The 23,985-nt window shown below is 39.0% G+C and overlaps 1 protein-coding gene across 2 annotated transcripts in view; it reads right to left on the bottom strand.

Annotated features, from left to right (window-relative positions):
- EDIL3 (EGF like repeats and discoidin domains 3) overlaps positions 1-23,985 on the bottom strand; it is a 234,039-nt gene that overhangs the window by 106,408 nt on the left and 103,646 nt on the right. For both annotated transcript variants that reach the window (XM_032095224.1, XM_032095223.1), the window contains one exon: positions 10,226-10,354. In XM_032095224.1, the coding sequence (XP_031951115.1) occupies positions 10,226-10,354 (129 nt within the window). The remainder of the gene's footprint in view (positions 1-10,225; positions 10,355-23,985) is intronic.

Genomic DNA, 23,985 nt, shown 5'->3' on the forward strand with positions numbered 1-23,985 from the left:
TACATGAGCATGGCTATGGCACACGTTTTTAAAAATGTCATTAGACAAACAAGTCCTGGAAGATAAAATGATGGATGCTCTAAACTGACAAAGCCACGGGATTGTATTTTTTTCACGTGTCTTAATTTGATATACACAGGGCGAAGTGTATTAATTTATGGCCAATCTATAGAAATCTCATTTAAACAATTAAAATAAGTTGTCCTAGGGACTTGCATAAATGCATATATATGTGCTACATAGAGGTAATTTCTACTCTCTGCTGATAATTTTCAAATTCAGACTCTTAGTTGCTCATAAATATTTGCATGTTTTACTGCTAATGGATCTTCTTTTATTTAACGACCAACTGCAAGTTGGTCAATGTCACCAAGGAAGGAAAAACTTATCACCAATTCTTCCTGTCGAACTGTGGTAATTTCCTTGTCTCCCGTGCAAAGGTGACAAGGAAGATCACATCTGCCTTCCCACAAAATATCCACTAGTTCCACCACATCACCAAGGACTGTCTGGTTCAGAAAGAAAAATATTTATTGCCATGGCTTTTGTCTCCACCTTCCTGACAGTTCTACTGTCTCAGGGTATCTGCACCCTGGTTGGTCTTCCTGACTCACAGAGGGTGTTATGCCCTGCACTAAGAACATCTCTTAGAACTGGAGCTGGTATTTATGGCAGCTGACCCAGGCAATGCCACCTTTGCTTGATGATCACATCAAATCAGACCTATCCAAACAGGCTGCATTTTCCACAACCATGTCTAGCAGCTAAGGACTTGTCTTCCAGTCTATACACAAAATCTGTACCATAACATAGGGGTGTGGGTGCTAAAATTCCTGTAAAATTCTGTCCTTTTGCTGAGAAATGGGAGGAGGTTCTCTCTCCGTTAAGAGTACTGACATAATGAAATCAGAAGTAAACATTTTAAACTCCTAATTTTAGGTTTGGGCAAAGGCTCTTTCACCTTACACTCTCTTCCTAATTTTGGTGTATGTCTTCTGCAGCATTATTGCGAAGTTACCTTAAATATTAAATGACAAAGGAAATAGGATGAGAAGGGAGCAGATTAATTTCTCTCTAACAATGCTGGTATGGAAAAGAATGTTGCTTTTAAGTAAGCTGTAAAAACTACATGAGAGTAATGACTGTATGCATAAACAGCCCTGCTAGGATCCTGAAAGGATCACACACAATACATTTTCAGAGCCATATGCCACCCTACTGACTTGTGAGGTGGGCAAAATGAGATCTGACAAGATTACAAGGCTTACCTATTATTTGCAGGTAAATAAGAATTTAAATACTCTTTTATGTTGTAATGCATACATATCTGGACCAGGGAACATCAATTCACTGCTGATGTTTTGTTGTAGCTTGGCAATTCCTGAATGTAATTCCTGAACTGAATTTATTGGCAATGCAGACATTTACAGAACCCCAGAATCCCAGAATGGTTTGGGTTAGAAGTCATCATCTAATTCCAAACCCCTGCCATGGGCAGGTACACCTTCCACTATCCCAGGTTCCTCCAAGCCCTGTCCAACCTGGCCTTGAACTTCCAGGAAGGGGGCATCCACAATTAATGCCATTCGTGTGTCTCTCAATGTTCCTGTCTCCTCACTTCCCTAGGACGTAGCACTGGCTCCAGTCCATGACCTGATCCCCCTGAAAATCCCTTATTGCAATTAGTCTGTGCAATTTCAGACAATCCTAGTGAGCTGATTCAAACAGAACTCTGATGGGGATAAATTTTCAGTGAAGATGGGCATCACTGTTTTTGGCAGAATCACACCATGACACCAGAGGACTAAGCAAATTTCAAACCAAAGCATGACTGACAGGAAGCCACGTGCATCCTATGGCATCAGTCATTTAGCAAAAGAGAAGGAAAATAAATCAGATTCTACTAATAGTTTTCAATGTATTTTGAGAAAAACGTTGGCACAGACAGGTTATGTCTGCATAGCATGGTCTTACAGAATTGTAGGTGCAGATTGAAACCATTAGGTCTGAAGACACATCTGCACATCCCTACGCAGGTCTCAGGGATGTTTTGTCTGTTGGGTGGACTGAATTTCCATTTACCCATTGGAATGGTTTAGGACAATTCCTAGTATGTCAAATCCTAGGTATTTTAGACTGCTGGACTATTTTCTTTTGGATTATTTTAATCTCAAAGGGATCCAGCTCTTGTGCTCTCAGCCTGCTGTCACACAAAGCAAAGTGTGGTAAGTAGAGATGATCAAGAGATTTTCTTTAGAAATACACTCCTGACTCAAACTAAAACGCTCAGCTGGATGACCTACAGAAATAATTGTATGTTATTTAAGACAGTAGAATAAATGCAAACTACATGAATATCCTGGGTATTCATATGTGACAGCACCGTGGGTTTTGCTTGAGATATTTTATGAATACGAAGGGATTAATTTGTAATGCAGACTGGTTTCTGCCATTAGACCATTTTATCATCATACTGAGCTTCAAGCACAAGTACTGATTTTTCAAGTTTTGCTTACACAGGTAATGAGTCTGATGCAGTATCCTTCTCTCCTTCTGTTCAATGCTTGCTCTCAAAAGTGTATCCACATGAAAAAATACTGCTTATAACTTCAAAAGAGTAGCTCGACTACTGAATGCACTCCTGCACCTTCCTTCTAAGAGGTGCTTTGGTTTCTTCAAACTTCTCATTGGGCCTGTAGCATAAAAGCAAGCCCTGATGTCTAATTTTGTTTTCCTTCTTTCATTTTTCAGAAAAATTTCCATGCAAATTGTTCAATTTCCAAACAATAAAGCCACACACAAAACTTTCAGCTGGTTCGATGAGCGATATCTGTGTTTTATATATTAATAGGGAACTGCACTGCCATGTGCCAGCATGAGTTCCTAACACAAACACAATATTTTAATTCTGCCTCCCTGACACACCTACACATACAGATGGCTGAGCACAGTATTTCATACAGGAGCAGAACAATAAAATCAAGAAAAATATCTGAATTACCAAACTTACCCTCTTTTATTTTTTTCCTAACAGCTGCTTCCTACATGGGTGGATCAGACCACACCCCTGTGTGACAAAATTCTAAGTGATAAGTGTTGTTTCATTAAACAGTCAGATTTCATTTCAAGATTTCGTTTAACTCCATTATCTTCCTCACAGGAATGTGCTGGTGCATCTGTAAGAAACCTGCCGGTGCAACAAAGACTGAAAACAGTTCTTTTAAGACTTCAGGTGGCTGTGTTCATCTTCAACCATCACAGTTGCTGAGAGTGACTTATAAGTTGCTGTGTTTACCAAAATGGGCACAAAAAGTGAAAAAAAAAAAGCAAAATAGATGCTTTGTCCAGCCAAAGTTTTCATGTGTTCTTCCTTTAAAAAATACATCTCTCTACTGTGGTTCTTCAACTCTTCTCTTCCCTGGGACTCAGTGCACCCTCAGACATTTCATTTTAATATTTTTGTTATAAGAAGAGTAATGTATGATGTAGACATACAATGGGATAACTACTCTTGAATTTAGAGTGAACTCCTTTCATTCAGTACTTTTTATTATTAATTAAAATATAAAGAGAAACTTGTTTAAAACATCGCCATATGTTGTCTTTATAATGTAGAACATGAACAAATGTAATCTTTTTTACAATCAAGCAGCAATTCCTGCATTTTTGGAACACTTATTTCTTTCCACTTTAAGAAAAAACCAAAAAAAAACCCAAAACCAAAACCAAACTAATCCTTATGAAAGACACTAATTAGGGGAAGACAGATTTACCCGCCTACAAAAAAAGTTTATAATGGCTATTGACAACCTAAGTGACTTTTACACCACAGAAACACACATCTTCTTAAAAGCACCATTCATTATGCAGTTCAGCCAGTGCAGAGGTTGGAAGGAACCCAACCCCTCTGTTCAATATTGCCATAAAACCCCAAAGCAATCAGGAAGATCTATTTCTTCCCACTATGACACCTTATGAAAGAAACTTAGCTGTCACCAAGGGCTGCTTAAGAAAAGCCTCAGCTCCATACCCAATTCTCGTTAAAACAGGGGAAAAAAAAATCAGAAGGAAACTTTACCACAAAATGCTGCATGAAGAATCTAGAAAGTATTGTAAGGATCTTCTGACAAATAAACCTTACCGCTTCTCTTTAGGATAGGTCACTGTTGCAGTAAAATACACCACTGAGCAAAGGAGGTTTTGAGAAGGCCACTGAGAAACGATTTAGAAGTACAAGAAAAACCATCACATTGCACAGAAAAGGCAACAATTTTAACTGGTTGATCAGGAAAAGTAAGAGGGCACATAACAAATGTCTGCAAATAACAAGTGGTGTGCAGAAGGCATTCAAAATCTGCTTTTCTTCCAGACAAAGAATGAAACATTTAAAGATGCTGAAAGAGAGCAGGTTTGCAATTGAAAAGGGGATTTTTTCTTTTTCAATATACAGTGAAATACAGCCAATGCTGTGTATGAGGAAATTGTAAAGATCGGTAATTCAACAAGGAAAAAAAAAGCTATTCAAAGTGCGTATGAATAAAAAGACTAAACAATGCTATATGAGCAAATTCTAAGAAGAGTGAAACAAAATTGGTGGGGATATTGTACTTCCTGCCTGGGACCTTAAGGCAATCTCTGGTTTTTACTGAATCAAATAAAATCTTCAAGTAGGGGGCAAGCCTCAGCTCAGCCACCAACTGCTTTAACCAATTTATTTGGACTTCAAGGAAAACAACATCCTTCCAATTGCCCCAAAATTTGCGCCACTGTTGTCCAACCTCACCATGAATTTGTTGTAAGATGATCCATCAGCAAAACTTCCCCTGTTTTCACCTGACAAACCCATAATTTGTCACCTCATTAGAGCACTTCCTTTTTCCAGGAAGTTCCCATACACGTTTCCTCGGACTTCTGTGAATGGGGCAAACCCACCATGTGCTCCCACACCTGTTGGTTCTGCCATTTCCTTCAGCCCACTCTTATTTTGGGAACATTTTACTGACTTTTCTTCCAGTAGCCTTCAGTGGCTGTTTGCTTTTATATCCTTTACTGGTGATCTCTCTTAGATGTCTTTCAAATTACCCACTCTCTTCCACATTTTAATTAAGTTAAAGTCTAGAAGTTTCAAAAATGAACAAGGATACATCCTTCCTCTTTCCTTTCTTATCTAAGCCACTGATCAAACACAGGAATAGTTTTCAGACTTCAGCTCCACAATGCTTGGAGATACAAGGATATACTTACACATGCAACTGGCTACTGTATTACACAGTTTATTGCTACATCATTAAATATCTTGTTGGTAGTATAATTTGTTAAAACTACTCACAGAGCTAATTTTGGTGAAAATTAACTCCCTCTCCCCCTCCAACCTCAACCTGGTTTAAGTTTAGAACACCCCAAACAGATATTTTTCTCCAAAGGAGAAACCATAGTTTACGTGTGTCATGGAGAGCAAGGGGTGAAAATCTGGTGTAATACAACTGCATGCACAGTGTTACATTAAATTTACCCACTTGGCTCTTGGTATGGCTGGCTTGGAGCAACCTGCATTTGTGCAAGGAAACAATGTGTTTCAGTCTTCAAAACGAAGCAGCTGCATGAAAACCATCTGTGGGAAATGGTTTCTGGAGTGCCCTACCACTAACAAGAGTACATTCATTGTAACACGCAAGATCCAGGTTACATTCCGTACCCTCCTTGCAATAATTTCTTCCTGGTAGCTGGAGAAGTCACTGTGATTCTGCACCTGGGATGGAGTAACCCTGGATGTACGGACCGGCTGGGGAATAAGAGGCTGGGAAGGGACGTCCTGGGGATCCTGGTCAGTGACAAACTGGACATGAGCCAGCAGTGCCCTGGAGCCAGGAGGGACATCCCTGTCCCGGGGGCACCAGGCCCAGCATGGCCGGCCGGGGCAGGGAGGGATTGTCCTGCTGCGCCCTGGGCTGGGGAGGCCTCACCTGGAACATTGTGTGCAGCTCTGGGCATCCCAGTGTAAAAAAGATATTAAACTGTTAGAGAGAGTCCAAAGGAGGGCAATGAGGATGGTGAATGGTGTGGAGGGGCTGCGTGAGGAGCAGCTGAAGGCCCTTGGTGTGTTCAGCTGGAGAGGAGGAGACTGAGGGGAGACGCATCACAGCTACAGCTTCCTCATGAGGGGAAGAGGAAGGGCAGCTCTGATCTGTGACAGGGACAGGACCCAGGGAGTGGCTGGAGATGGACCAGGGCAGGCTCAGGCTGGAGAGCAGGGAAAAGTTCTTCCCCCAGAGGGTGCTGGGCACTGCCTAGGCTCACCAGGGAATGGTCCCGGCCCCGAGGCTGCCAGAGCTGCAGGAGCGTTGGGACAGCGCTGCCAGGGATGCCCAGGGTGGGGTTGTTGGGGTGTCTGTGCAGGGCCAGGGGTTGGACTTGATAATTCTTGTGGGTGCCTTCCTGCTCAGGAGATTCCATGATTCTACACCAGAACTTGCTGGTAGAGATTATGCATCACGTCATCTGGCCAGCAACGTGTGGCCACTGGCCTTCCCAGCTGTGGCACCACAGGTAAAAGCCACCGACCCATGGATAGCTGGGATGATGCCTCAAGGTACAATGGTAATCTGCTCTGCCACAGGGCCTCACCTGTGCAGTTTCCCAACACATTTTTGTAGCAGATGTGAATATCACAGGCCATCCACAACATGGAGGAAGAAAGCAGAGAACTCAGTAAAACCCTGGGAAAGGCTTGCTTAAGTTATTAAATGTGTTTGATTAATAACCTTTATTCTTGGAGTGCAAGGATTTCAGTTATGTCTGGAAGAGTTAATGATCCTCAGAATATAAACCCACATGCAAATCAAACCCTTAAATCTGAACCTTTTATTGCTTCAAACTTGAATTTTCCTGGTTGGATCTCTGTCATTTCAGCTAGTTGAGTGGCAGCCAGTAATATATATTGTGACTAATGCCTCAATTTCCTACTTTTTCTGGTAGGCAGTCTCTACCTGATAATCGCAAGAATGCATACTGTATATGTGTCTCAAAGTTCTGGATATTTTTCTTTTTCTTTCTTTTTTTTCTTTCTCTGTTTCTTTATTTCTTTTATTCTTTTTGTGAAAAAGCTGTCCATTTCAGTTTTTGGGGTATTTCCACCTATTTTGACTTGTTCTAGGCTGTTTTAATATAGAATCACAGACCAGCTTGGGTTTTAAGGGACTTTAAAGATCATCTAGTTCCAACCCCCCAGTTGCGGGGGACTTCTCCAGCTCTCATGCAGCCCCTTCAGGCACAGGAAAGGGCTCTGATGTCTCCCTGGGGCCTTCTCTTCTCCAGGTGAACACCCCCAGCCCTTCCAGCATGGCTCCAGGAGGGCTCCTGAGATGAACCTTCATTCCAATCAGGTAAATAAATGCCTCTTAAATAATGGAGGAATATTTAAAGAATAAATTGTCCATGGGTTTCAACACAAAACCTGTCCAGGTCTCTACCTGAGACAGACCTTCCTGGTTTTGGTTACTTTATGAGCTTTGAAATGGGACATTGTTTCCTTTTTCTGCCTCTAGGTAATCAGAATCTTTTCAGACAACCACAGCCAATTAACATCAGCTTTGCAATAAATGGAGAATATACAGTCAGTAAAATTGCTAATGATCTCTTTTATAGTTTACATATTAATTATTTACATGGGTAAATGGTCAACAAATCTCGGAAATACTGACAGGGTGTTTGTTGATGTGAATGATAAAATACCAGCTTTGAGAATGTATCTTGACTGAAAATCAATCACCTGGATTAATTGATTTGGCAACAGAATATTAGACATGAAAAAAATCCAAGATAAAAAGCCTTTTGCAAGAGTACCATAACCTGATTTTTGGAATTCCTGACAACGTAGAAGAAGAGATGTGCCTTGCAGTGAGGTCACTTTAATTTATCTCTTTATGATAAATTCGACAGACTTCTTACTTGATTTACAGTGAGTTCAGAATTGAATTGCTAAACTTCATGAAGCAGAGGAATTTGTATCAAAGGAACGCTGTGAATTGAGCTCAGGTCATATTGTATAAGAGTGTTAAAATAACTCCTCCACTGAAAGTCCCACAGTTCTCCCTGACTGCAGATAGCTCCGTGGCTGCCTCTCACAGCTCCCATCCCCAGAGACCCTCTGAACACCTGGATAGGGTATCTGATTTATCATCCCATCTTAAATCAGGTTATCTGAAAAGGACTGAATTTCATTCTCCCCCAAAGAGTAACTGTTCACACAAGTTTGTCTCCTCTCAAATCACTTCCACTGCCTTCTGGGGTTGTGGTCTCCCTTAGTGAGTCTGGGCCAGCTGTGTGAGACATTTACCTTGTTCTGAAGTTGATAGAAACCCACTTTGCTGATTTTCAGGATCATTAGTTAACAGCTAACATACCTCAATATTTTTAAAAGGACGTTGTGGACCCAGCAAAAAACTCTGATGAATCACTCCGCGATGCACCAGCTGTATGTTCTTTGCTCATTAATTAGGTGACAAAAGATGGTATTTCACAGGCAGCTCGTGCTCAGCAACGTGTTTTGCTTGATGAAAACCTGTGCTATTTTTTATTTCTTTAACAAAGGTCACCTTCTTGATATTTGATGGAAGAAGGGGTGTGTGCCACGTGACTGGTTCCGTGACGGGGCATCCCTGAGTCCATGTGAGGGTATTTTCACATGAGCTCACCCATGTGGCTGGACATCAACCACTCATCTCCATGCTCCCAGTGGAGGAGGTGGATGTATATCTTCACAGGATTAGGTCAGTGGAACTGCCCATGTTACCTACACAATTAGCTGAGAGTGTGACCAAAGTTAATGAAATTTAATATCCTTATTCCAGGCTTTGGAGACAATTTCTGTGGAGTATTTGAGGGACATTACAGACATGAAGTTGTTAGCTGAACTGGACTGTACTGGTCCCTGACACTTCAAATTACAGACAAGTATCTAAATGGAGCAATTAATTCAGGTAGGCTGGATTCAGTGCTTATTCACTCTGATCTGAATGACAACTAATTTTTACGTGTGAGTGGAACTGGATTCTTGACTCTTTACTTGAGTTTTTTACCTTCTAAGTAACAACTGGCTTCCAAATTCATCAACAGTGTACGATTTTAAGAACCATGCTACCCTTGGTTTGAGAACCATTCGTGCACGAAATAGAGAGCCTGAAATTTCTCTCGTGAGCTTCTCCTCAGGCAAGCACTTGTTTTAAATGACCTTTGCGTGTGAAAAAACCCAGCTGCTATTTAAGCGACAGACAATACAGATTATATTCATAGGTTAGCACACAACCTGCTCAGTCACCAGCAGATGAATATCCCTCACTAATTGGTTTTGAGTGCTGGTGGGGTGGTATGAGAAGCAGAAAAGCTCCTGACTCTGTGTGCGCACTACCCAGCAGTAACTAAAACATTCCTGAATTATCAATGATGGTTCCAGCACAAATTCAAAACACAGGCTCACACCAGCTGCTGTGAAGACATGTAACTCTGCTCTAGCCAAATCCAGCACATCCAAAATTTCTTTTCCCATAGGGTTAACTGTCAGTTCTCTAACTACACACTCTAAGACAAGGATACCGACTCGCTGTTCCCAATATGACCTGAAAATAGGAAACACTCTCCAAATAAATGATGGTTAGAAATAGATCTAGAAACTGTATTTTAAACGGGGTTTAAAATACATCTGTAAATCTGTATTTAAATGTATTTAAAATACATTTTTGTGTCTGATGTAAGTCTGGAGGTTCTGCCCTTGAACTCAGATGCTGTGATTCAAAACATTTCTTCACTATTTATAAAGACATAGGTAAAGAAAGATTTAGAAGATATACTTATTCACAAATTTCAGTTATTCTTTCCCTTTTTTTAGCCTTAATCAAAGCAAACCCACAAACACCACTGAGATAAGAAGACATCCCCACTATTTCAAATATGTTTCTGCATTAAATCCATGCAAAACGTGTTTACCTTGTCCTTGCCATGGTCTAAAACATGCGTAGCAAATTATGCCCTGTTGTGTCCAGTGGGTTGGTAGTCAGGTCATTTTCTGAAGGCAACAGCAGCAGCGTTCAGTGGTATTAGCTTGCTCATAATATAAAGGCCAAAGTCTGATATACTTCAGAAAACCAGATCCAATATTAATCCTCAACAGTTCAGGCAATAAAGAGGCTCCTATCTATAAATACAATAAAATTTACCATGTGGAACTTACTGTGCTGGCAGTGAATCCCATTAAATCCCTGTGGACATTTACAAACATATCCTATGAATGTGTCGCCTCGGTACGCTTCACTAATTTCACACATCCCACCATTATGACATGGATTAGGAAGGCAGGGTCCTGAGAGAAGGGGAAAAAAAAAGACAGAGAGAAGTATGTACACATCCACAATAACAGCCATAATAATGTCAGTCATTTATAAGCATTCATTAAAGAAATAAAATGCCTCACACAAGCCTTTATATTCCACTAACTCAGTAAAATACACCCTTCACTTACTTCAGATAACTTGCCAGCATGGATTTTTATGAACAAGAAAAAATACGAAGCATGTCACTACTCATTAATCACAGCATTATTTTTTAATGTGAGAGAAGACAGCAGACAGTGAAGCAAAATCTTTCTCTCCTGTTAAAGATAACAGGCATTCTAGCTTTTGCACCACTGAGGAAATAGGTATTAATCAAACATGCCTATCATGCACAGAGTGGCATGTACAATGTCCCTGAATGATCACTACATGTCAAGTTAGCAGGCTGAGGAGATCCTTGCTATGGCTCCAGGTGACTTTCTGAAATGTGAGTATCTGGGCCAGCAGTTAGCAGCTACCAAGACATTGCTTTTCCTCTCTGTGCCTCTGTAGCATATCCACTTCAAGATGGTTTCAAAAAACTCTTCTGACTGAATTTTCCTTTTCCCCAACACACCACATGCTAGGATGCATAAAATTTCAGCATGGAGATCTGTAAGGATTGTCATTACTAAAACTTTAAATACCTCTGAATAACAAAATCGTTTGACCTGAGGTCTAGAGTTTACTCATTTAACAGCACTGTAAAAGAGCTACTTACATTTTATTATATTACTAATACTACCCACAATATGACTGCTACCAGAAGAAAACTTCATTTTGATGATTTTTTTCCAATCTCATTTTAAAGAAATCGCAGACATTGTTTAGAAAGCCCCCATATGCAAGTTTGTCTGTGAAAAGATTTGTAAATTCAATGTAATGCATGTTATTTGCAACCTTTGCTATGTACCCAGAAAAGTGATGACTGCTGCTTGTTGAAATGCAGTGTCATAATCATTCACTCACTTAAAATTGTGTTTGGAAAAAAAACCCAAAACAAACAAAAGAGAAAATAAATCTACAGCACAATTTACTGATAATCAGGACTCATAATTTCAGAATCACAGAATCCCTGAGGTGGGAAAAGACCCCCAAGGCCATCAGGTCCAAGCTGTGCCCGATGCCCACTTTGTCCCCAGCTCAGGACACTGAGTGCTACCTCCAGCCCTTCCTCGGACACCTCCAGGGATGGGCACTCCAAACCTCCCTGGGCAGCCCCTGCCAAGGCCTGAGCACCCTTTCCATGGGGAAATTCCTGCTGCTGTCCACCCTGAGCCTGCCCTGGCCCAGCCTGAGGCCGTTCCCTCTCTCCTGTCCCTGTTCCCCAGGAGCAGAGCCCGACCCCCCCGGCTGCCCCCTCCTGTCAGGGACTTGTGCAGAGCCACAAGGTCCCCCCTGAGCCTCCTTTGCTCCAGGCTGAGCCCCTTTCCCAGCTCCCTCAGCCGCTCCTGGGGCTCCAGCCCCTCCCCAGCTCCGTTCCCTTCTCTGGACACTCCAGTCCCTCAAGGTCTCTCTTGACATGAGGGGCCCAGAGCTGCCCCAGGATCTGAGGTGGTCCCTCAGCAGTGCCAGCACAGGGACGGTCACTGCCCTGCTCCTGCTGCCACGCCATGGCTGGGACAGCCCCGTGGCCATTGGCCTCTTGGCCCCTGGGCACCCCTGGGCTGTGTCCAGCTGCTGTCACCAGCACCCCCAGGGCCTTTCCCAGCTTTCCAGCCCCTCTGCCCCAACCTGGAGCTGCAGGGGGTTGGTGTGACCTGACAAGTCACCTCGTTGGACCAAAAAATGAATGAATTGAATGATTTAGACTTAAAAGAGCCACAAGTTTAGTGTGTCTGAGCGTCTGCCTGTTCAAGTTCTCAATTACAAGCCCAGGTTTGACACATTCTCACAGCAGCACCATTCATCCAGACGTCACATTAGTGCAAACCCCACTCTCCCAGCAAATATTAATTTGCAGAGCATAAAAATTAACTGAATGATGAGGATGTCAGAACACATTCCCCAGTTATTATTGCCCATGTGGCTATTGCAATTTGAGAAGCCACGCAGGTGCACATTTCTATTACTACTTTTGTCATCAGCCTGTTCCAAGACAGAGCCCTGCAGAGGCTTTGCTTGTGTACATCATTAAACATGGGGTATGTCTCACTGAACCAAAAAAACAATGGACATGAACGTACTGCAGATTATTCCAAACGGAATTAGTAGCAAAAAATGGGCAAAACTCGTGAAGAGGAAAACAAGGAGAATGGCTGCTGCATATTTTGCCTTTTCCCATCTGCATTCTGTATTACACTTTAAAAGTGAAGGTACACTACATTCTCAATTCTAGGAACACTTGTGTCTTTCAAGTATTCCTGCTTCTGTTCATCGTATTTCTCCTTCATAATAATTTGGGAAGAAATATGTCTAATAATTTGCACTTTTAGCTGCCCAATAAATATGAACTGTGTACTTCTTTCCAAGCCTCTCTTTCCAACACAGTGCTGCAGTTTGGGGAGTACCTGCAGGCAGCCTCATATGTTAATTGTTTCTGTGCAAGCAGATCTCTAATCTTCCAAGAACAATAAATCTTTTAATAATTACTTTCTCATTTTGCTTTCTGCTTTCTCAATATGGTTTGTTAAGCACGCGTTCGGCCTGCTTTCATCGATTTTCTTTCTATTTTGCATTTTCTCAGATCAGTCCAAACTGCAAAGGCTTAAAAGGTCATCTGAGGTGCATAGTGATAAATATACTGGTGCATTACAGTATTTCCAACTAATGTTTTTCTTCCATGAAGCCTTTTTTCTGGAAAAAAAAAAGCCCCATGCCAACAGCATGAACATTTTTTTCCTGATTATGGTTGTCGTGGACAAAAAATATCACTATTTTCAATGTAAATATTGAGTACTTTGTTGCGGTATTTTTGTTTGCTTTTGCTGTTGTTCACAGAAACTGGGAGTTCAAAAAATGATTTTTAGAGCAACAAAACCTCCTCATTAATTACGCTGAAATTAAAAAATGACAATCACCAAGTTTTGACGAGTTAACATTTATTTATTGATAAAGACATGGGTTAGAGCAACCGTGCATTCTAAATGAATGAATGATTGAAAATTCATTTCAGTCTGTGTCACCCTACCACTGCTTCTCCTAATTCCACAAAGGATGAGACTTTGAATTCACACATCTTGAGGTTATTTAAATTGCATTAACATCCAAACATGTGATTCTTTTTAATTTATTTGTTTATCATGCATTTATTTATTTATTTTAACTGGGTCTACAGGACCCCTGATGCAATTTCTGCAGATTTGAGTGTCTTGAAGGATCTGGGGCCTAATCCTGCCATCATTCCACTGAAGCACCAAAAATGTAATGTGTAAGATCTGGGCACAGATGCCAGAGGATGAGAGGTCCCAACAAACTTCCATGGGGATGTGTAGGTTTTTAAACAACATGGTATGGAATTCTGGATAATTAATTCCATGACAGTCTGATTAATATGGCCTGTTACTCAGATCTATTGCAGCAAGTTCAAAAATATCCTTTTTTTTTACAAAAAAAAAAAAAAAAGCAAAAACTAATAAAAAAACCCCAAAACAGCCAACAAAAGAACAAAGCAAATATGTCAACTAATTTTCAAAAACAGTGGACTTCAGGGATTGGTTTTTTTTTTTTCAGATCAATAGTGCTGTAATATTTTTACAGGTAATCTTTAGGTGGCTTCCAACACAAAGAGAACAACAACATTTGATCAATATTAATGAGCAGAGGAATTCAATGGTATGGTTTCCAGGCATTTTTATCCATGTTCATATAAAATAATGTCAGCAAGATTAATTGTGCACTCAAAGTAATAGATCTATTCACTTTGCTGCTCTTTTGAGTCCTTCTTTGTTCAGTTCCAGGGGTATTAGCCAACATAATAAGTGCAGTCCAAAATACATCATTCTGTTATTCAACGGAAATCCCATGTTGTTTTTGAAAAAAATATTGAAAGTTAACTTAAAGCATAGCAGGTTTTAAATTTTAGATGTTCTTACTAAAACCTCTGAGACTTTATAGATGTATGAATCAAACAAATGCATCCTCAGCAGAGCTGCAAAGGGGCTCAAGGCAGAACCATGTTATCTGTTTTCTTCTTTGACAAGTAGAGTCAACGAAAGTTTCATAATAAAATCTTGTGTCATGCAATACTGCAGTAGAAAAATGCATATTTGAGTAAAACTGTCAGTTCATCTATAGCAGAGAAAGCCAGGAAAGCAAGGAAAACAGTTCAGTGGCAGCCTCTAATAAACAGCATAAGCATTTATTTTGCCAGATATAAAATCTGCTGATGCTTTGGTGGGAAAGACATTCAAAATTACAGGAGATGTCATTAAACAAGAAATCAGCATTAGCCCATCTTCCTGATTCAGTTGGATTCCCCAAACTCAGAAGTTTGCTAAAACAGAAAGGTGACCAAAAATCAAATCCCACCTTTTTTTACTAGGTCAAGATTAAGAGACAAATATAAAAAATGTAAGGAGAAAATAAAGAAAAAAAAGTATACTCCAGTGGAGTGAAACATGCAAAATAACCCATTTTTTTACAAGTAAAATTAAGGAAAATGAAATAAAAACATTAAGACTTTTGATGGCATCAATCCATTTTCTCTATATGTAGAAATAATATGACTTTAATGAAGAATACTAAATTAGATATTGACCTTGATATACATCAAGGCGAAAATACAAAGCTAATTGCTTCATTTATTCTGTGGAGTGTTACTGAAGTAGGATTAATAGATAATATTATTCTGATGATATAATAAGCTGCAAATCCCATTAAAAAAATATTGGGAGCTATCATCAAACTAATAAAAAGTATCAAATAATTTTGCTTTTCATTTTAAAGAAAAGTACTCTCCAGCTGCTTGCCTTGGTGGCATCAGCTTTTCTTATGTTCCTCTTGGCTTTACAAGAATGTCAAATAAGGTTTTTCCCCCTCTGATAATTTGAAATTTTCATCAGAGGTGTCTCACACAGTTTTAACAGCAGTAATTTGAATTTTTCCTCTGTGTTCGGATCACACATGATACTTTAGGTGCTTCCTCTGCCAAAGCAAAGTCTTCAAAAAAAGCTGTGACAGAGCTCACTTAGCAGGAGCTCCTGTTCTTTGAAATTAGTAGGTGCAAAGGAAGACAGTGTCAAAACCAAGTTATTTGAACTTTATGGGAAGGCAAGAATCAGCCTCCTTGCTGCAGGAGGTAGCAGAATGGCACAAGCTGCCCATGGTCAGGAGGTTAAGGATTATCACACTGAATTAGGCTCAGTGTCCAGGTAATCCAACACTCCACTGCCTCTGCTCAGCAGTTCCTGCAACCTGAGGACAAAGATGAACCATCCTCCCATGGAAATAAACAAAAATCTGCACCAGATATTTTGCCAATATTTGTGATGGGCCTATTTTCCGAGTCTTTGTATTTGACATGATTTTCTAACTGACATATTTGTTTTCTTCACATAGCTAAAAATTATACCACCATTATAAGCACAGATGATAGACCATCTTTTTTCCAGAAGTATACTGACCTTTTTCTTCCCTCATCACCCTTTTAAAAACTCAAAATAGATTTTTGAAAGGTCTGCCCCTTCAAATGTGAGATTGCAGAATTCACACTTCAGCAGACACAAATCCAAAGTATAACCTAATCCTATTCAAAGGAGACCACTTTCCACAGAGACACACAGACGAGCATTCAAATTCATCAGGAATGTCCCTACAGGTTCTGACAGAAAACTGCTTTATTGAACAAAAAGGTCAGGAAAATAACAAAAGCTTTTGAGGGTCTCTGATCTTCCTCACATTTACTACTTTGGCTGTTAATTTAATATTATTGTGAAGACTTTACCCGGCACAGAGGCTGGTTTTGAATGTCCCCAGCTGCCTGCCTTGCAGTGCACAGTTTTGGGGACATTTGAGGAGCACGTTCCCAGCAGATGTGCTCTTGACCTTCTGAAGGCACTGCAATCATGAAAATGTCTTCTAGACAACATGCTCATTCTGCCACTAAAGCATGAAGCATCAGCAGTAAAGAACTAATGTTTTGTAGTTCAGTATTTGCTCACTCTTACTCAAAAACTCTTTTTTTTTTTGGTCACTTAAAAGTAATTCTGTAATAAAGCAAAATAAAGTTAAAATATACACAAACATCTACACATTTTAGGGCCCAACTCCAGTTATACCGGTGCATCATGAAAAATTGATAATCATCAGTTAATGATGATGATGATCATGATAAACTTGATGTATTTTGAACGAACTCTTCCTTCAAATCTTCTGAAATGTAACAAGAAATTCTTTCTTTCCCACCATACTCAAATATTTTTAAAATAAAGAGAAAAAGAAATAAACCAAACCGCAACAGCTCCCTCCTACCCTTCAAAAAATTCCTTTTTGAATTTGCTACTGCTGCTTCTATTTCAGTTAGGATACAAATATACCTTGCATCAAAAAATACGTATTGACCTACACCTTGCTTTTTGTTTGGTTATTTTAAGCTGAAAATAGGCTCTGCAGAACATCATTCACAGTTTATGCAGAATATTGATAACAATAACTGATTGCTGCATGTTATTCCAGTTAATGCATGAAAGCAGAAGAAGTAATTAGATGACACACACTGTCATCTCATGAACACTCTCAAAATACCAGCTCTGGGGGGGAAAAAAAGAAAAAAAATCTCTTCAGCCTGGGTCATAAGTGAATTAGTAGTGTATTAGTTTCTATCTGCCTATATATTCAATATATATAAATATAATGGCAGAGATCCAGACTTAATTGCACTGTGATTAAATATTTATCTTGTTTTTAATGCAGCAAATGGAGCGTGCTGATTATAATGATCAAGGTGTCTCCATCTGGATGCAGCAAAAGATAAAGTTTGTCCCCTGAGTGCAAAATGCTTTTGGGTCATTTCTGCACATTTCTCTCCAATTCCATTCTGTAGAATTCTTCTACAGGGAAGAAATTTAACATGATTGTCCAGCCATCTTCCAACCACTTTTAAGCTGAATAGCTAGAATATTTTCTGAAAAGATGCAATTTATACATGATGCCTGTACAATGCCTTTCCTTAAGAGTCTTAAACTTCTCGCCCAAGCCTTTGATGGCTAATTATACCAAAATTTGAGGCATGGTGAGTGTAGCAGGCACTGTAGTGATTTTACAGAGGGTGAGACATAAAAATACTCTAAAAGCTGGGGAAAGAGTTCAATGCACTACAAGACATTTTCCACCAGATCTCTTCCCTTATTTCTCTTCATATTCCTCCACTTCCAATTTTCAGCACTGCTTTCCACCTCTTTGTACCCTTTGCCACCTAAATATGTTTCTGAATAATGCCCACAGTATTCTCCCCCCACCAGATCTCTCATAAACCTCCTTAGCAAGAGTTAATCTGAGACCTTTTCTGCATCTCTGCATCACCTTTCACAGGAGGATTTTATCTTCCCAGAGAACACCTGCTCAGTTTACAGAAAATACATTTTCAAGCCCTTTTCTTTCCCCTCCTCTAACTTTCCACTCAGACAGCATCACTGCTATTTTTCTCCAAGATGATCCTTTGTCTGACTTCTGCCACTCTTTCTGACCCGAGTGTGGCATCTTGGTTGCTACACTCCTTTTGTGGTTTATTTTGTATCATCTTTAAAACCAGATTAATTTTCCAACTTAGATTAGAAATATTCTCCTAATATATTTTTCAGTTGATTCTGGTTTACACGAAACAGAAAAAAAAAAACCCCACCCTCTGCAAACACAGAGAATCATTTTGTAAAATCTTTGCTGAAGGACTGCAGACTTGAATTTTTAATGCTAAAACATTCAGAGAAATATTAGATTAGATTTCAGTTGGGATGCCTGGAAGACTTAGTTCAAAAGGGCAGTCCTGACAACACTGTCTACAGATTCTACATTAAAATAAACTCTCCAAATCCATTTTCTACATGGTTGGAACAAATCCATGTCTGTGTTTACATTGAAAGTGGCTTTAGTAAAACAGACCCAGAAATAAAGAAACTATATATAGTTTGGTATCTAATGCAGAACCTCAGTTGCAATTGTGTGCAACAGTGCAACAGTGTTATTTTTATCACCATAATTCTTGCCATCATATACCAAGATGTCACTTTTCATTGTTTCACTGCACTTTAAACTGCCAATGATAAGGATTTCTCATTCTTTTTCTCCATGTTCCACTATAACTGGAAAATTAAAAAAAACCCTGCAAAGATTATGTGAACCTTAATTATAACAGCAAATAGAATAAATCCAGTTAGTCCTCTTGCTGAGGATTCCAGTGGGAACTAAAAAATGTCACAGCCTAAACTTAGGCTATTCATATTTGTATGAGTCAAGTCCTAATTACGAGTGCTGCATTAATGACACAGAAAGAGCAGAAGAGAACCTCAGAGGGTGGTTATCCTTAGGACATGAAATATTGATAAAAAGTGATGAAAGAGAATCACTAACTGTGAAATATATATAGTTCAAATAGGCATAAAGTTGTCCACAGCAGAAACCAAGGGAAATAGAGAAGAGTTACACTCCAGTCATTTATTTCCCTGAGGATGTAGGACAGAGGAAATATATCCTTTCCTCTTCCACTTTTTTTCCTAAGCTGTCATCAAACGCTTCTATTTCCATGTAAAAAAACCCTAAATCCTTTTGAATTCCAGATCCTGTCACCATTCTCCAACTTTTTCTCCTTTCCTAGGTAGACCATTCTCTTTTTTCTCCTCATCTCCCACTCCTGCTCCACATAGGATTTTGTCAACCCAGAAACCCACACACTGAGCACCCCAGTTTAAAATCATAACACATGTTTGTAGTCACAAGCCTTCAGTTTGGAAGATACACATCAGGATGACTTGAGATCTGCTTCCTTTGCACCAGCTATATTCACAGCAGAAATACAAGTTAATTTCTCATGATTAGTGTGGTTCACATGAAGTCAGTTGCACCTGGATGGAAGTACTGACTTATTTTGGTGGGTAATGGTAGTAAATCCTGCACAGCAAGACTGAAGATTGTTATTTTCTGATAAAAAATGCTTTAACTCAAAATTCCTGCTTTTGTTATTACACACAATGTAATAGTTTGTTATAACAAGAAGTTCAAGTAGATTTCTCAGCCCAGGTAAACAGCTGGGGCCTGAGCTGCAGCACTCCCCAGGGAGCTAATTTCTTCCTTTAGGGAATGGCATGGCAGAGTTCCACTGGACCTGCCTTATAGCCCCTACAATCAAGAGCCAAACAAGATTAAGTTGATAAAAAGATGTTACCATTTATTGAAGGTCCTCCAGGCTCACTTATGGCAGAATGCACATGTGATACAGGGCTTCAACAGCTTTATCAGTTTTAAATGAGTTTAATTGACAAGAATCCCCAATTAAAAGTACAGTTAATGAAATAATTCCCCTCTTGGTTCATCCTCCTAACAAAGCCTCCCCCCTTGCTTTTAGTCCTATGTTGTTTATGTCTAAATACATGGGAAAGTGGAAGAATGGCCTTGGTTCGCTGAAGAAGCAAGACTGGAACAGGATTCCAGGAATATCTTTGTCTAACAGGGTAGGAAAAGTGCTGGAGTCAACTAAGAAACTATGGAATTAAAAAATACAGAGCCATGAATATATGAAAAATACATAAAAAGTGAAAATCTTTTGGCAGCAGAGTCACACAGTCTTTCTTAGTGTCCACCCTCAGCTGTGTCAAGGGTAGCTCATCAGACACATCCAACTCCATGACTTAAACAGTTTGGGGCAAAGATCTTATCTGGAATTTCATAGGACATTATATTGTATTGCCTGTAATCTGCTAGCAAGTGTTGCAACAAGGCTTGATAAGAAGTACATTGCCTTACACCTTCTATCCCTGCCCCTGCTCATGGGAGGTTAGAGCAGAGCACACACCTGGCAGGATTTTTGATTTGTGTTTTGTTTAAAAAAAAATGCCCAGTATTACTGTTTTGCAGAGAAAAAAAAAATTAGAAAATAGTAGAAACATTTTGTCATTTAGGAGGCTGGATTAAAAAAAGAATATTGAGACATTTTGGGTCAACATGGAAAGATACTGAAATACTCTCACTCTTCCCCTTAGTGTATATTAATAAATAAACTGTTCTGCAGTTTGAACAGGACGAAATATTGTCAAAAAGTTGAAACTAATGAAATTCATGAATAACTGTAACACTGACTTGTAATATTACTGCAGAGTGTTAATGCATGCTTTGCAAATCAATGTTAAAATATGGGGCTGCAGGCAAATTGAATATATAAATCTCTACCCAGACCTTTTTGTTATTGGGCTGTGGCTTCCTCATTGTAGCTGTTGTAGCCATTTCAAAGCATTTCTCAGGTTATTTGACACAAATAACTTTAGAAGGATATAAAAATATAGTTCACATTAATTTAGTAAGAGACAACTGAACATTCATGGGAGCGTGTTGCAATTAAAATTACAATTTTGTTCATAATTGGAGCACATTACAATTTCATAATTGTTATTTTTATCCCAACAGTTGTCATACTGCCTCAACTCCCATGGCAGCTGGTGGACGTTTTGTCTTGAATTAGAACTGGACTGTGAAATATTTTGGCCTTTTACTTAACTTCAGTCACTCTGTTAATTTTCATTTAGCATTTTATTACCTTACAGTACTGTGGATCTTATGTAAATGTTATTGCCATGGTTTTGTTTAGAAGCCACATAGCACTTATTTGTAAGGAAGACTATTGAAAGACAGCAGTTTTATATAAATGAAAAAAAAAAAAAAGAAAGAAAAAACCACACAAATAATTTCCAAACTGTTTCCAAACTAATTTTTTAAACTACTACAAATTTAAAGATATGATCTTACATTACACAACAGATAGGCAGCTGAATGCCATGTCTTTCTTTCCTTAAGCCTAATAATGGGCATTTATGTTCTGAGGTAAAGCATGGTTTATCTAAAAGATTTCCAGTAGAAAAATGCAAGGTGCATTTTAATTGCTGTAGTAAAACTTCAAAATAATATCCAATAAAAAAAGAATGTATTCCATTTCTAAGACAAAAGAAAACAGGAAGGTCTTGGCTCTTACAAACAGTCATTACCATGTGGAAAGTAAATACATGAGTAAAAATGATGTGAATGAGGTGGTACATATTTGTTATTGCAAGAAATCATCTAAGAAGTAGCTGTATAATCCCCATGGTCGTGTCTGAGTAAGCTCATTCAAGCCTTTGCTTGATACTTCCATGCCCCTTAAGCAATTTATATTCTTTATGATAAGAAAGACAACTGACTTTTACCTGTTGTTTCAGTGACACAATTTAAAGAGGGCTGTTTAGTCTCTCTCAATATTAATGACAACAAGTCACTGTTCGTTAAAATAATAAGACCAAATCTTCCTTCAACATTCTTATTTCTCTGTTGAAACTGTGACAGACTTAAAGATCTCAAAATACAAGTTACAACTATTCTAGGAATACAACCACCTGATCCCTTACGGCAAACAGTATTGATGGAAGAGCCAAGAGAGTTTGGGATAGAAGGGATTGGCTTTTTTTTTTTACTTGGGAGGTGTTTGGGGGAGATTAGACATGAAGAAACAATTACTTGTCTGATGTTTCTCCATTTTACCTACCAGCTCAATGAAATGTGCTGCAAACCTTTCCTTCTCACAGCCTTCCTGCCACCCATGAGCCCACATCAGGAAACGATCCTAAATGTCACATCTTTCCCTGACTGTACAACCATCCCCAAAGGAGGCTGGATTTAACAGAAGTACCAAATTCTCTCAGTTCAGCCATGTTCTCTCTACTTTGTCACCTGCCAGAGCTTTCCTTGGCACTTCCTCTGTGCTTTCTTTAGCAGCCATCCAATCTGCTTAAGCTTAGGTTCTTTAGCAATCAGATATAATTAAATATGGATTACTGAAAGGGTGAGGTTGTAAGAATTAACACTTTTTTTTTTCCAAAAATCAGAGTAGACTTTTGTTCATTTTCTTCTTTCTTACTAAACAAGACCTACTGATTAAAAAAAAAATAAATTAATTAATTTAAAGAGATAGAATAAAAAAAGATCCTAGGACAACAAACACACAAGGTACAAGACTGAACATATAAAAAAGGTTTCCCTTGGGTGTTTCATGCACTTAAAAAATGTAGAGATTATGCAAATATTGCATATATTGCAATATGTTTCACATTCATCCTGCTGTTTAATATCATAGCAAGGAGAGTATTAATAATAACATGTGACAGTGGATATTCTTTACTGGTTTTAATATTAAAATATTGGGGTTTGCATCTTTTCTTTCTCTTGCTTTTTTGCATCCAACAACTGGACAGCTTTCAATACTTAAACCTTTCCACTTCTTTCTAACCAGATTACTTTTTCTATTATTTTTTTATTTCTTGATTTTATTATATTTCTAATTTAAACCTTTCCTGGTACCTTTTCCTAACATGATGCTGGAGCACTACAGTCATGCCAAGGGCTCTTTCAGGACTCACACTCGTTACCTTTGCTGAGAATCTGCAAATCTTATGTTGAAATAGTCAGGAAGAAGAGTGTACAGCTTCACCTGAAAATCATTAGATTTCAGGAAGCCTCATAACAGCCACTCTTGTTTGTTTTATATAACTAGAATTATTTGCACCCCGATCTTCAGCATCTTGCTGAAGTACAGTTATGAATCGATCTAGATTTTTTTAGGCTGAAAAACCTTGAAGCAAAGAGCATTTAATATGTTAACTATATATTGTGGAAAGAGATATCATAAAATAAGAAAATTAAGAAAAAATATAAAAATAAGAAATCAACAGCTTTACAAAAGATGCGCTCCTGGAAACCTCAGGAGACGAGTGATAAATGTGTGTGCACTCGTATGTGTACAGACACCAAATTCGAGGTTCACTTGTGGTCCTTCCCATGGAAACCAGAAAAAGGGATTTATTAAATCCAGAGTTTATTCCTGATTGACATTAACCAAACACACTCCTATACACGTACACTACATCTACATGTAGGGAGAACACAGGAATAATTGCTGTCCTTATTTTAAATATCTAACTAACTGGGAAGACTCATCCTCCTCAAGTGTTTCTTCTCTTTGATAGCAAAGACTGAGCTAAATTGAACTCTTCCCTCTTGAGGAGGAAACCAGGATGGGGTGACATCTACCCATTCTGTTGCTGAGCTGTTGCCCAAAAATAAGGCTACAGAGCAAACAATGTTGGCACAATTCAGTGTCAAATGCACAACTGCCAGTGGGTGTGTGTGTGCCAAAACAGGCCCTCACAACACATATTGCACCACTCAAACCTTACAATATTGAATACTATTTGGGTTAAAATGTCTACATGGGAAGGTCTGGATGGTTATCCATGAAAAATATGTTTGGCCTCTTTAAATGCACACTTGTTTTATGTTCTTACCTTTGCTATCTTGTACTACCTTTGCACAGGACCAGCTGTTCCACAAATGGGTCATTACTCAGTATGTTTTTTGCCTCCTGAATTGGTGCACAATACAAAGCCTTGGCAACCAAAAACTACTTAAATTTCCACTGTAAAGGAGTGAAATTCCTTCCTCAGTAGTCTTT

This window comes from Corvus moneduloides, chromosome Z (genome assembly GCF_009650955.1).
Source record: "Corvus moneduloides isolate bCorMon1 chromosome Z, bCorMon1.pri, whole genome shotgun sequence".
NCBI lineage: Eukaryota > Metazoa > Chordata > Aves > Passeriformes > Corvidae > Corvus > Corvus moneduloides.